The 12,998-nt window shown below is 47.8% G+C and overlaps 1 protein-coding gene across 1 annotated transcript in view; it reads right to left on the bottom strand.

Moving 5' to 3' along the window:
* Nucleotides 1–3,220: 3,220 nt before the first annotated feature.
* gmds (GDP-mannose 4,6-dehydratase) overlaps nt 3,221–12,998 on the bottom strand; it is an 18,502-nt gene continuing 8,724 nt past the window's right edge. The window contains exons 5-6 of the mRNA XM_062452228.1: nt 4,290–4,358; nt 3,221–3,772 (exon numbers count right to left, since the gene is read on the bottom strand). Of these exons, the coding sequence (XP_062308212.1) occupies nt 3,710–3,772; nt 4,290–4,358 (132 nt within the window). The 3' untranslated portion in view covers nt 3,221–3,709. The remainder of the gene's footprint in view (nt 3,773–4,289; nt 4,359–12,998) is intronic.

Consider the following 12,998-nt stretch of genomic DNA (forward strand, 5'->3'; position numbering starts at 1 on the left):
GGTACGCAAGTAGTGAAAAGACGGCTTTGTTGTGATTGCTTGCACTTGTGCAAGTATTGGATGAGAATAGAATGAGTGAAAGCCACACCGCATAATTACTCCCGAGGGAAGTCTGCATATTAGTGCTGAACAAAGTTACTGTGTGTTTCTAAAACAATGCTAATATGGCACCCACAATACTTACTTGTCAATAACAAGCAATAGGCCTACCAATTATTGCCGTATGGCCTGGACATTAAAACATATTTTTAAGCAGATAATCTAATCTTCCAAGATCCTATACGGAAGATTGAGCTATGGGCAAATACAAAAAGCAGGCTTATCGAAAGATCAGCATATTATTTCTTAATCAATAAACAAACGTCTCAGAGACACGCAAAGATTGATGGAGCTCTCACGAGCGAGCCAGGTCAGGAAGAAATAAAACTCAATCAGCGCGCAGAATCATTTTTCATGTGACGGAAAAGGCAGAGCGCGAGGCGAAGGTCAATGGGGAGGATGTCAACAATGCTTCATGAGAAGGCGAAGGGAAGCTGCCATTATGAGCACCCGCTTTAGCTGCTTGGGTTAAATGAAAGACTCCCCCACTTTATGTGCACAAACTGCGAAATAAAAGTTTGCCGATGACTGATCTATATACATAAACAAAATCCCATGGGTAGGCTAACCAGTCTATCTTAAAACGTTAGACTATGCTATATCTTATGTTTATTTTCTGAACAGGCTACTAAGTAAAATTGTTGAATTGAATATTCCCAATGTTTAAATCCTGCAGGCTTTGACCGTACAATTAACAAGGTGCATTGCTCTGTGTAAGCTGTGTAAACTGGTTGTGAGACAAAACTGTTGAAGAAACAACCTATGGAACGAGGCTACATATGAAAATAAATTACCAAGACGGTTTGGCTATAGGGAAGAAGAGACAATAAGAATACTTTAAATAACCTACAAAAATAAGTATATCCTAAGTTTTTTTTTTTTATGTCTCGCAACTTCAAAACATCGACGACCGAACTTAGGCTACTTTAAATTTAAAGCAGCTTATTTTTTTAAGGATTTGAACCGCTGCTTGTGTTCAAAACGCTGCGTGTGCGTTTTGTCGTCTCGGTCGGTCCTGTGCAGACAAGATGGGACTCAGAACCGAGGAGTTAATGCTTTCTGGCGACCGCCGTTGACAGAATTCCAGCGGCCTAGTGATGTTTGCCTGTATGCTCAACAAAATGAGGCGTGTTTGCATCTTAATTGATGTGATCATAAAACTTAACACTAGTCACAGTCAATAGCCATCAGCTGGCAAAAACTCAGCTATAAGGTTTATGACTAGCCTTTTACAAAACTCTGGTAATAATTTGGGGAAGATTGTATAGGCTACATTATTTTGCTGCAATTCAAAACGAGGTAGGCCTATACACCAAATACATATTGACGTTTTCAAATAGGCCTAAGAATTATGCCCAATTTTATTTTTACATTCTCATAATGGTTTGACATGTCAAAGATGAAGCAAATTTTCATTTCAGCTTTTGGAACATATTTTTTTAAACCTGGATTAATCATACTTCCATGCTCCGCAATAACAGTTACTTTGTAAACGTCTGGATAGAAGTCTCAGTGTTTTATCCAAGGAGAAACGCAATTCCTTGTTCTCCTTCCAAACAATTCCTCCCTCGCCATGTTTATTTATCTGAGCAGTGGAGAATGTCAGAAATGCTAAGCAGTAACAAGGTTCAGATGAGTTAGTCCTATTATGGGTGCCATTTCCTTAAGTCTAGGCCTATAGCAAAACGGTATTTTCATAGGAACATATCACCACTATTTTTGCTTTCTATTGGGTGTGAAGCTAACTAGTCCTACTAACTCTACAATTCTATCTACAACTTTACACGAAATATCACACTTAATACATTTTAAGTCTACTGCAAATACGCCTACTAAAGTTGAGAGGACACATGATGGCCAGTATCATAAAACAACTTTATATAGGCTTGCAGTGAAAAAGTAACTTTTGTCTTTGTGTCTCAAACGACATGTATGTATGTGTATTTCAGTCAATAATGATAAAGCCTATATACAGGCAGGCTGAATCGTTGGCGCGTTAAATCTGGATTGTTTATGCATAGCAAGATCAAACAAACTTATCCATAAAGTATGAGCAGTTTCTTTATAATTTGTTATAAGCCTACAAATGTTTGAGTGGCAGTTGATTATGACATTTTTTAATCTTCTGGTGGAGAATAAACAGAAATGCAAAGACACAAACTCCACAAACATTCCCAACCTCGGATTCCTTCCAGCTCTGAAAACCGAGCCGCAGGAGTCAGGAGCAGGACAGCTAGTGGCGGCGCGCGGCCCGTGCACCTGTGAGAGGCGCGAGGAGGACCCGGCACAGTGGAAACTGGTGTGTTTTTGCTCGCAGTTGGGTTCCAGGGCCAACCTCAAAGCGCCATCTGTTTCCAATTACGAGTCCACACAGACGCAGTGCTGTCTCTGACGGTCTAACTGCGAGTTTAAATGTTCTAGGTGTCTTAAAAGGAAAAGGCAAGCTTGCCCCCTGTGCCTTCTTTGAAACCCTCAATGTTCCATTCATTTTGTAAAAAAACAGGCCTACCCATGTGAACGAAGTATCCTATTTAATCAAATATTTTTGCCTGTGTAGGCTATAGCCTTATCCTTAGAACCCATGGGTTGTTTTTCACAACAGTAACTAAATAATTAATATTAGGCCTGGCTGTAATTTCTTCGCTTTACCCCTAAATATTTTTCAACAGAGATCAAAGTGAATTTCTCCGCACACAAGCATTTAATTTTGTGAGCGTGGATTTGGACATAGCATCAACAAATATCACTACAACGAAACGTATTTTCGGAGTGGGATTTAAGGTTCTCGGAAACGCATAGGCTATAGCCCATTTATACATGGGAAAGTGTGGAAAGCCTAAGGCGGGGAGAAAAATGCTATAGAGACTCAGGCAACCTCTGGGCAATCTGTATAGTGCAGGACCTCAGAGAGCACTTAAATAACCTCAAGTTGAGGGTCTGTCTCTAAATAGGCCAATAGTTTGTCATTAATTCGAAGGTGTGACCACATGCAAACACATTTTTCGTAACTTTATGCAAAACATCGTTTGTTTGAATATTATGCTCGTTCTATATTCCACACTAGGCTACAGATATGTGAATTAAATGACAGTGCAATATCAGTGAAGACCACAAACGCCAAAACAATTAATAGGATTTTTAATACCAAAACCTTCAGATTTACATTTTAAATATCTTATATGCAAATACACCTTCAAATAATTGATCACATAGAAAATCATGTGATAAAATAACCCAACACATATTTTGACTGCATTTATCCAAAGTGAAAAATGCGTCATGACTAGGCAATGATCAGTGGAAAAACAAATATAAATACACCCTTAACATTCTATATTTTATAGCACAGGCTACGAAAAAGAGGTATCCCTCTAATCACCTTAAACATAACAAGAAGATAACAGAAACAGAAACAAGGAATGACAAAAAGGCATCGAATGATCTTTATCCACCGTTGGCGCAAAAACGACAAATGACAGAAAAGAAGGCTAAATCAATCCATTTGGGACAGAAACTATAAATTCTGGTTAAAACTCTCCACCGCAGAGACGATATCCACTGGCTGATGGGCTGGAGTGTGGAGCAGCAAAATTCCTTCTTTGGATGAACATTATGCGTTCGGATTGTTTTTCATGAGCTTGATGTCCGATTCCATCATCTCTTTCACCAGCTCCTGCAAGGTACAAAGTTCGAGAAAAATATTTCAAAGTGAACACAATCATTAAATAACGCCTAGAGTCAGTTTCGGTAAATAAACGAAGGCTGAAAATTTTGCAACAAAATAAAATATAATGGCGTTAGACATTAATATATATTTTGTGGGCCCATACAGGCCTATCCCTCCAAAAATGTATGTATATATAAATAAAGGTGTCATGTTGGGGTTTATTTTGCTAGTGACCGAGGTAACAAACGTCTTTCAATAAAATAAACTGGTCAGCACGTTTGTTGGCGAACTTAGAGCTATTCTTTAGGCTCACTGCTCCCAGTTATTTGTTGTAATCACTGGATTGCCATCACAGGAAATGAGGAAGGACCTTACATCAAAGCAGTCCAGAATGATGCAAGTGTATATGCCCCCCCCCTCTCCAAACACACACAGGTATCGGTAATTCAAACAATGTAACAACTCGATACAAAACCAAGACCCACGCATAATACGGCAACACAAAATGCAGAGTACCACCCACCTCGAAAGAAACCTTGGTTTTCCAGCCCAACTTCTGCTCTGCCTTAGTGCTGTCGCCTTGCAGGTAGTCCTAGACAGAGATGTACAGGGAGAGAACAAGAAGAAAGGGAAGAAGAGAAAAAAAAAACGTCCACATCGGTCATGTTTCATGGGTACTACAGAACACTGAATGGGAAAGGGGGCGATTCAACAGCCAGGAGTTCAGTCAAGATGTCCTCTCATAAAGGCATTCAGTTCCACAGGGCATGTCGCCGAGCCGACCCCTCGACGTTCTATCGATCCCTGCCTTTCTCGGTCACGTTCAGACACAAACGCGCGCAAAGCACACACACACGCGCACGCACACACACCAGCATCTCCTCTCTCGGGGGGGGGGGGGGGGGGGGGAAGAGGTCACAGCGTCTTCTCTGGACATCAATCCCGGCCCCCCTCCCTCCTGTCCAGACGGCCCCCGTCGGTGCCAAAGCATGATGAATTGTGGGACTCTGGTGGTGTAGCCCCTCCACCACCCCACCCCCCAACCTCCCCCTTCCCCGTTGTGTTCTGCTCTGGGTTCAAACTCTACCGAGACCCGGCCTGGGACCACCAAAGAAACCAGAAAAATAACTCTTTCCCGCTTTCTCTCATTCTCTCTTCCTCCCACTGTCTTAATATCTTATCTTCGCCCCCCCCCCTTCCCTCTCATCATTTATTTGTTTCAGATACTCATCTGTACTGCAGCGCTGATTGCTGTGGATTGTCATTATTTAGTCCATTTATAGAGACCATTTATTCATATCTACGCCGGTTCACACGAAGACATACTTTTGCACTGCTAATCAGATTGGCGCGTTCTTCTTCAGAGCATTGAGTGCAGTCTCCATGGCAAGCAGAATAGAGAATATATAAAGAGAGAGAGAGAGAGAGAGAGAGAGAGAGAGAGAGAGAGAGAGAGAGAGAGAGAGAGAGAGAGAGAGAGAGAAAGACAGAAAGAAAGAGCGCTATTTTCCCCCCATCTGACACCGAAACACTTGAAAATGTCTTTTCGGGGTGATGTTATTAGAGAGGAACGCTCCCAGCAGTGAGAGTCTGGTCTGGCTCTGCAGGGTAATACACATAGCTGAGCCTTTTAGAAATCAAGGACCCACATCTCAGAACAGCTCGATGGTACTCAGTCACACGGCTTCATCACCAGACACACACACACACACACACACAGTACACACACACAGTACACACACACAGTACACACAGTACACACAGTACACACACACACACACACAGTACACAATGCTTATGAACGTGTGCCCACACCCACTCCCACGTTCTATTTATTTGACTTGCACTGGAGACGATTGTCATAGGGCCGAACGCAACAATCACATTTCATGGAGCTACGCAGTCATATTATGTTCATTAGGACAGCATATAATCCAAACAAATCTGCCACATTTGTATTTTTCAGGTTTCACATTTTTGGGAAACCTAAAGACAAAACAGACTGTGTCTATCACTGGGAAAATCAATGATTTCCTGTGGACAACATGGTATCGTACAGGAAGGGGAAAATAACTTTTCAAAAGTAATAGGAGAATCCCTTATGCCTCCCTTTCACGCATGAGTCACGATATGACCAGAGGGGGCAGTGTTGACAACCCCCCCCCTCTCCCACAACACACACACACACGTCCAAGCGGCGAACACCTCCAGTGGAACGCACACCACCCACATCCCACTAATGACCAAACGCAGACCGCGGGATCGGGTCGGCCATATTGTTTCAATTCTGCCCACTCAGCAGACGCGTGGGACTCCCCGGCGTCGGGGGGGGGGGGGGGGGTACAGGTGAAGGCCGGACCCCCCGCGCCGCAGACGGCACACGCCCACCCATCTGCGGACAGACCCCAGCGCGGCGAGGGTTGGAACAGGAGACGCCTGAAAAAACGGCTAACAAGAGCGGAGCCCAAATCACCCTAAACAGTGCATGTTCCGAATAATTCGACACGAACTGCTAACAGATGCGACGCGGCCTAATCGTCATGTGGAGTCGATTTAGGACGCAACCCAAGCTGGCGGTACGTCCTGTTTAAAATAGAAACCTCCGTCCACGTTCGAGCAAATATGCCGCAGTGACCACGAGCACGGGAGGACTTTCACGTCGGCTTGGAAAAGCGCACAGCCCCACATGTCAATACAGATGCAAGACCTGAGCGAGTAAAGACATGGGGGTGTCAGTGTGTGTGTGTGTGGGGGGGGGTCACGCTCCATAAAAAACGCTGCAGTGCATTCTGGGTAAGCCCAGGGCATGGGGGGCGCCGGAGGTGGGACAGCCACGTACGTACGGAGCCAAAGAGACCGCCCGCCCGCCCCCCCCCCCCCTCCCGTGACATAAAAACCTGACAACACCAGTCCTCTCCCTCCTCTTCCGGACCCGACGCCAGCGTCAACACACGCTCGTCTCCGCTCTGCTTCCGAGAGTGTGAACCCGGAGACGTCGCGAGTAACGGATGTCTCCTCCGTGGTTATCCAAGCTCCCCCCCCCCCCCCCCCCCCTCAGAACTCGCGGAGGGGGGATCCGTTCGAGTTGCCGTCGTGGAGGATCTCGCCGAACGACGACACCCCCCCCCCCCCGAATCCCTCCTCCTCCTCCTACTCTTCATCGCGCTTGTCGTTCGCCCCGCCGTCCGAGGTGAGAGATGGGGCGTGATCACGCTCCATAAAGCACATAGGCAGTTAAGGCACTCTGAGCTGGTATGTACCGGCGCGGAATTCTGGTATCACCGAGAGACGGAGAGGCCTGTCAATAAATCACAGTTGTCCTGGCACAACCCTCCCTCTCTCACACACACACACACACACACACACACACACACACACACACACACACACACACACACACACACACACTCACACTCACACCAAACCTGACACACATGTACACGCAAACATACCCTACATACGATCCTAGAGATAGACAGGCTGGCAATTATTTATTTTTTTTAATAAATGTGTGTGTGTGTGTGTGTGAGGGCGCATGAGTGTGTGTAGACGTAAAGCAGGGATGAAAATAAGTCCCGAGTCGTCAGTTCCTATGAGAACAGGCAAAGTTGGAGCCACTGAAGATACATCAAACATCCTCTCGGAGATCAAAGATCGAATGCGCACACAGACACACACACAGAGGAAAAAACGGGACCAGTTTGCAGACTGTGATGTGGTTTTGGAAGGCTACTAACAGGGCCTCTGGTATTTGTACGATGGCGGTCAAGTGGATACATAAAGAGACATCAAACAGACAGATGAAGAGGGAGAGAGATGGAGAGAGAGAGAGAGACAGAGAGAGGGTCTGGACTCCACGGTCCGAGGTGCCCCGAGGAGCCCTAGATGCCGGACCACGCACGCAACCCCGATCTCAACAAGGGAGCCGTGTGACTGGCCAGCTAACCGGGGGCTCGGTAGAATTTGGACAAATACATGATTGAAAATAACGATCCGTGTTTGCATGTGGACGGTCAAATGTGTTCTAGGGGTTTGTTGAAATGACCGGCTGTGAGGGTTCCTATATTCCGGCGTGTCAAAGGTGAAGATTAAAAGGACACCTCTTCTGTCAGCTGAACAGCCTGTCACCAGTCACATCTAGTCCTCCTATCTCTCTTTTCCAGAGCTGTTTTATGTCTCAAGCCCCACATTTCTGAGGGGACCTAGTAAAAAAAAAGAGAGGGAGAATTGCTCAGGAGACTGAGGAGAGGGAAAGAGAGAGAGAGAGAGGTCGTTGGTTTCTCTCCCCAGGACTCCCTGTGAGAGAAGACACCCCCCTGTACATGCCAAAGTTCAGTATCCCACCAGTGAGAGGCGGAGTGTTCCAGTGTGTGTGTGTGCGTGCGTGCGTGCGTGTGTGGGTGGGTGAGTTATGTCTCAGGTTTCCTCCCTCGTCTCTCTATACATCCCGGGCCGATTCACAATGTGTGAACTGACCTCTAAAGGGTGGCCCTGTCACACAGACGCATACGTGCGTGCCTCGGTGCACGCTCGCACACACACACACACACACACACACAGACAGGCACACACACACATCGTACCCATATCTAAGCAGTGCAGAAGTCAACAAGCTTGCCTGATTGGTCTTTTGACATGAAAATATTATTATTGAGTCGACTTTTCTCGATAAACACCGGGCCTCTCTCCCTCCCTCTCTTCCCCTTTCTCTCCGTCAAGTGATAATTGTTCGCCATCGACGCTCATTAAAATTCCTCGGGGAGCTCTGTGATAAATATTTACGTGGCAGAGGACACACTCTACACACACTTTAAACGCTCTTGAGCGCGGCTAGCTAGCAGGAGGCGGCTAGCTGCAGATACGGTAAGTGCCCACCGGCAAAGCTCCCCTCAGCCTGGGGGAGAGTTGTATATGTGAAGTACTTACTGTCAAGATAACCTGCGCAGAGGGTGGGGGGACAGATTTATGGTTCAACCAAGTGTGTGTGTGTGTGTGTGGCGAGCTTATAAAGTGTCTGATTTGTTTGGAGTTTTGAGAAAGCATGGAAACGGTTGTCTAGAGAGAGATCTGTTCGCACAATGCGCGCGGACGTATGGGTACACATGTACACACACGCACACACACTTTTTCATTAACCGTAGTGGACCTCCACTCCTTCAATACTGTTCCAAAAGCTGGTTGGTGGGTGGTGGAGGTCACACCCCCTCCCCCACCCACTCCCCTGTTCCTGCATTCTATTATTTCTGTGGACGGGAAACAGATCATAATTCCTGGAGTCAGCAGAACGGCGGAGAGGGAGAAAGTGAGAGGGTGTGGGAGAGCGAGCTTCAGGTGCCTGTTCCCAATAAAGAACTGCAACAAATTGCTGAATAAAAAGTGTTTTCGGAATGATGACACTGATTGTGTCCTATATGATTACTCTCTTTACTGAAGTAGCGTGTGAAAGTTACGTAGCCCATATAGTCCACGTGTGTGTGTGTGTGTGTACGCACATATCCCAAAGCCATTTCATATTCTATCAAGGTTAGCCATAATTTCAAACAACCTTCTTACTCACAACAGGGAGAGAGAGGAAAGAGAGAGGCAGAGAGAGAGAGACTTAGAAGAGAGGGAAAGATATCATAAATTCAAGATATCATTAAGACATCCCGTCTTTTCTCAGCTGTTATGTCATCTAGTGTTGATGCGCTACACCGACAGCCTAAATCTGTTCTCCAATAATCTGATTCAATTCAGCTGAAAGTTGATTGGTTTAGGTTTCTTCTCTCAGTGTGCCAGGATCAATAATATCAGTCTCCATCTGGTTGATCCTTGAAGTTCCTGCATTTTTGTTCCTGTACAGTGTTTGTGTGTGTTGTAAAATATTGGACAACACTATACTTTTTCACCAGCCCCCTTATCCACGCGCACGTACGCGCACACACTCACTGATAGAAAAAAAAACACGTAGGGTACATACCAACCCCCATTTTCAGAGCCTGTTTTTGCAAAGGTGTCAGATGGATGTGAGGGTTGGAGAGAAGACGTGGAGAGTTGTAGGGTTGGGATGGGTCTCTCTCTCTCTCTCTCTTTAGTTCTCTTTCCCTCCCTCCCAACCTCCCGACCTCCCACCCTCTCTCTCTCTCTTTCCCTCCCAACCTCCCACCCTCTCTCTCTCTTTCCCTCCCTTCCTCCCTCCCTCCCAACCTCCCACCCTCTCTCTCTCTTTCCCTCCCTCTCTCTCTCACACACGCAAGTATAAAATGAAGCAAGCGGTGCTAGGGTGAGGTGGTTCCACTACGGCTCAACACAAAGCTTGCTGTCTGCAGCTCTCAGCATTTATTGCAAGCCATTAGTCTCTCTGCTCTACCTCGAGGATAGGATTCTGGTGGAATACAACAAAACGGTCTCTCTCCCTCACACACACACACACACAAACACACACACACACACACACACACACACACACAGGGTCTCGCGCGCGCGCGCGCTTTCTCCTTCCTGCAGTAGAACTGTCGGGAAGCTCTGGGACAAATGGAATGCTGGGATTTCACACACACCATTTGCATCAACCCTGGGAGAGGTGTTTGTGTGTGTATGTGTGTGTGGGTTATAGTGTCGAGTGCAACATGTGTGTCTGTGTGTGGGAGGAGGGGGGCGAGAGAGAGAGAGAGAGAGAGAGAGAGAGAGAGAGAGAGAGAGAGAGAGAGAGAGAGAGAGGGAGGGAGAAAGATGGAAGAGAGAGAGAAGGGGAGGGAGAGAGAGACAACAGAAGGCTTGAACAGGCATGCCCGTTCATCCTGGGTCAATGCATCTGCAAACCTTTCCTCCCCTTTCTCAACCCTAGTCCTAAGTCCTAGGTTATGCTGTGTGTGTGTGTGTTTCTTCCATATAGCTCCACAGTCTCGTTTCCACCAATCCGGTTGGAGAGGTGCTTCCTCTCTCAGCGGCAGCATTCCTTATCTTATCAGCTCCCATCAGGCCACGTTCATCGTGCCCAAACAGGGACAGCCAGAACCAGCGCGTGTGTATGTGTGTGTGTGTGAGAGAGAGACTGCTCGTCCTCTAAATGTTCTCAGATCCAACCTTGCCTCTCTCCCTCTCCCTGTCTCTCTCTCTCTCTCTCTCTTTCCCTCGCTCTCTCCCTCTATCAAGCTTCATCTTGTCTTTTCCTCTTCCTTTCTCTCCCCCTCTCTCCTGTAGGCTGGTTGGCTGATACGAATGGGGGGGGGGGGAGGAAACGAGAGGTGTCTGGAGCATAAAGGTGCCCATCCGAGCATGCTCAGAACCGCCTTCGGGGTGGTGGAAAGAGAGAGAGAAAGAGGCCTAATAGAGAGAGAGAGACCAACCAAAAAAAAGAAAGAGACAGACGGGGAGAGAAAAAGACAGAGACAGACCGACAGAGAGTGAACCGAGTTAGAGAGAGAGAGCATGTGAGGGATCGAGTCAGGAACAGGCCGAGAGAGAAGGGAGGGAAGGAGAGGGTCAGACGTCGTGGGAGGAGAGCGAGCGAGCGAGGGAGGAGAGGGAGAAGGAGGAGGGGGAGGACAGGACGACAGACAAGCCGGGAGAATGATGGAGTGAGAAAAATAAATAAATTGAGCAAGAGAGGGAGTTTTAGGGGAGAGAGAGAGAGAGAGCGAGCGTGGCAGGGAGGGAGGGAGGGAGGGAGGGGAGGGAGGGAGGGAGGGAGGAGGGAGGGGAGGAGGTGAAAATGAAAGAGGCAGAGAGAAAAGGAAAGGCAGTGTGATGGAGAAGCCTTGGGGCTGAAGGAATGTGGGGGTTCCTAAGTTCAGGAGGGCTTGACAGAGTATGTGTGTGTGTCAGAGAGAGAGAGAGAGAGAGAGAGAGAGAGAGAGAGAGAGAGAGAGAGAGAGTGTGTGTTTGTGTGTGTCTGAGAGAGAGAGAGAGAGAGAGAGAGAGAGAGAGAGAGAGTGTGTGTGTGTGTGTGTGTGTGTGTGTGAAAAGTGGGGAGAGCAGCCTTAGAATTAATCACCCAATCAAGATAACAAGCCAGGCAAAGACATTAGCGGGGTCACACCACAATTAACCTCCCCTCCCACACCCTCCCCCCCCCCCCACACACACACACCGCCTGAGTAAGTGTAGGTGTGCGTCTGTGTGAGAAAGTGTGCGTATGAGTGCGTGCGAGGGAAGGAAGGAGTCCCTTCAACAGACACGAGGAAGACACCCTCTCTAACTCGAATCGCGCTCGGGACCCCAAAAAAAGTCCCCACAGCGTCCAGCCGACTTGTACTCCGAACGCGCCGCGCGTATCATCTGGCAGCGTGGCGTACAGTAGGATGGAGTTGTTTACAGTCGAGGGGAGAGATACAGAGCCGAGTCGGATGTGGTTAACACATTCTTCTCCGGAATCTGATTGCACGGCAGGAAACCCAAGGCCGTCAACAAGACGCACCACCTGCCCCGGCAATATATAAACACGCTTCCATGGCTGTACACACACACACACACGAGGAGCGGCCATTAATGGATGCCCATTTCCACACGCCTGGCACAAGAGGCCTTACTCCTACTGTGCCAGTGGTAGAACCCTCCTTCTCTCTCCTACTTTCCTTCCTTCCTCCCTTTCCTGTCATTCTCTGACTCTTACTCTCTCTTTTTCCAGCGTTCCCTCTCTCATTATCCACGGCTAGCATGACATCATCAGAAGGGGACTCTATCAGTCACTCCAGAGCCTGAGGGGAAATGAAGCCCCCCTGGCAGGAAGAGTGGGGCAGTTTGCCTTTTAAAAAGTCTTTATTTCATGTACTCAAAATGTTGATCTTTGTATTCTGTCAATGTTGCATTTGATCAAATCTCCAAAAAGTAGCGGGCCCCCGAGCGGAGCCTGGGGCTGGAGTTTGAGTCGAACCCAAATCCCCTGCACCTTTTCTGGGGTGCCTCGGAGCAGCTGACAGCCACAGCTCCACAGACAACGGGGCCTAATCTGGTCCAGCTGGGACTGGGGGGCACAGACATGGGCTGACAGAAGCACACCTCCCCTTGCCCTCGGCCCCCGCCCTGTCAACAGAGCTCAGGCAGGGAGAGGAGGGAGGGAGGGAGGGAGGGAGGGAGAGGGACGGGGGGGGGGGGCGAGGCTTCTCTCTTCTCTCCCCAAACATGTTTCTCTCGTCAGGCCCTAAGGCGATTAAGGCTGGCTGATAGCGGAGGAATTCTGGCCCACGCTCACGGATGCTCCCTCTCCAGCTATCTGGGAGACCACTGCCAAAGAATTACTGCAAAGGTGCTG

The sequence above is a fragment of the Osmerus eperlanus genome, chromosome 26 (assembly GCF_963692335.1).
Source record: "Osmerus eperlanus chromosome 26, fOsmEpe2.1, whole genome shotgun sequence".
In the NCBI taxonomy this organism is placed as follows: domain Eukaryota; kingdom Metazoa; phylum Chordata; class Actinopteri; order Osmeriformes; family Osmeridae; genus Osmerus; species Osmerus eperlanus.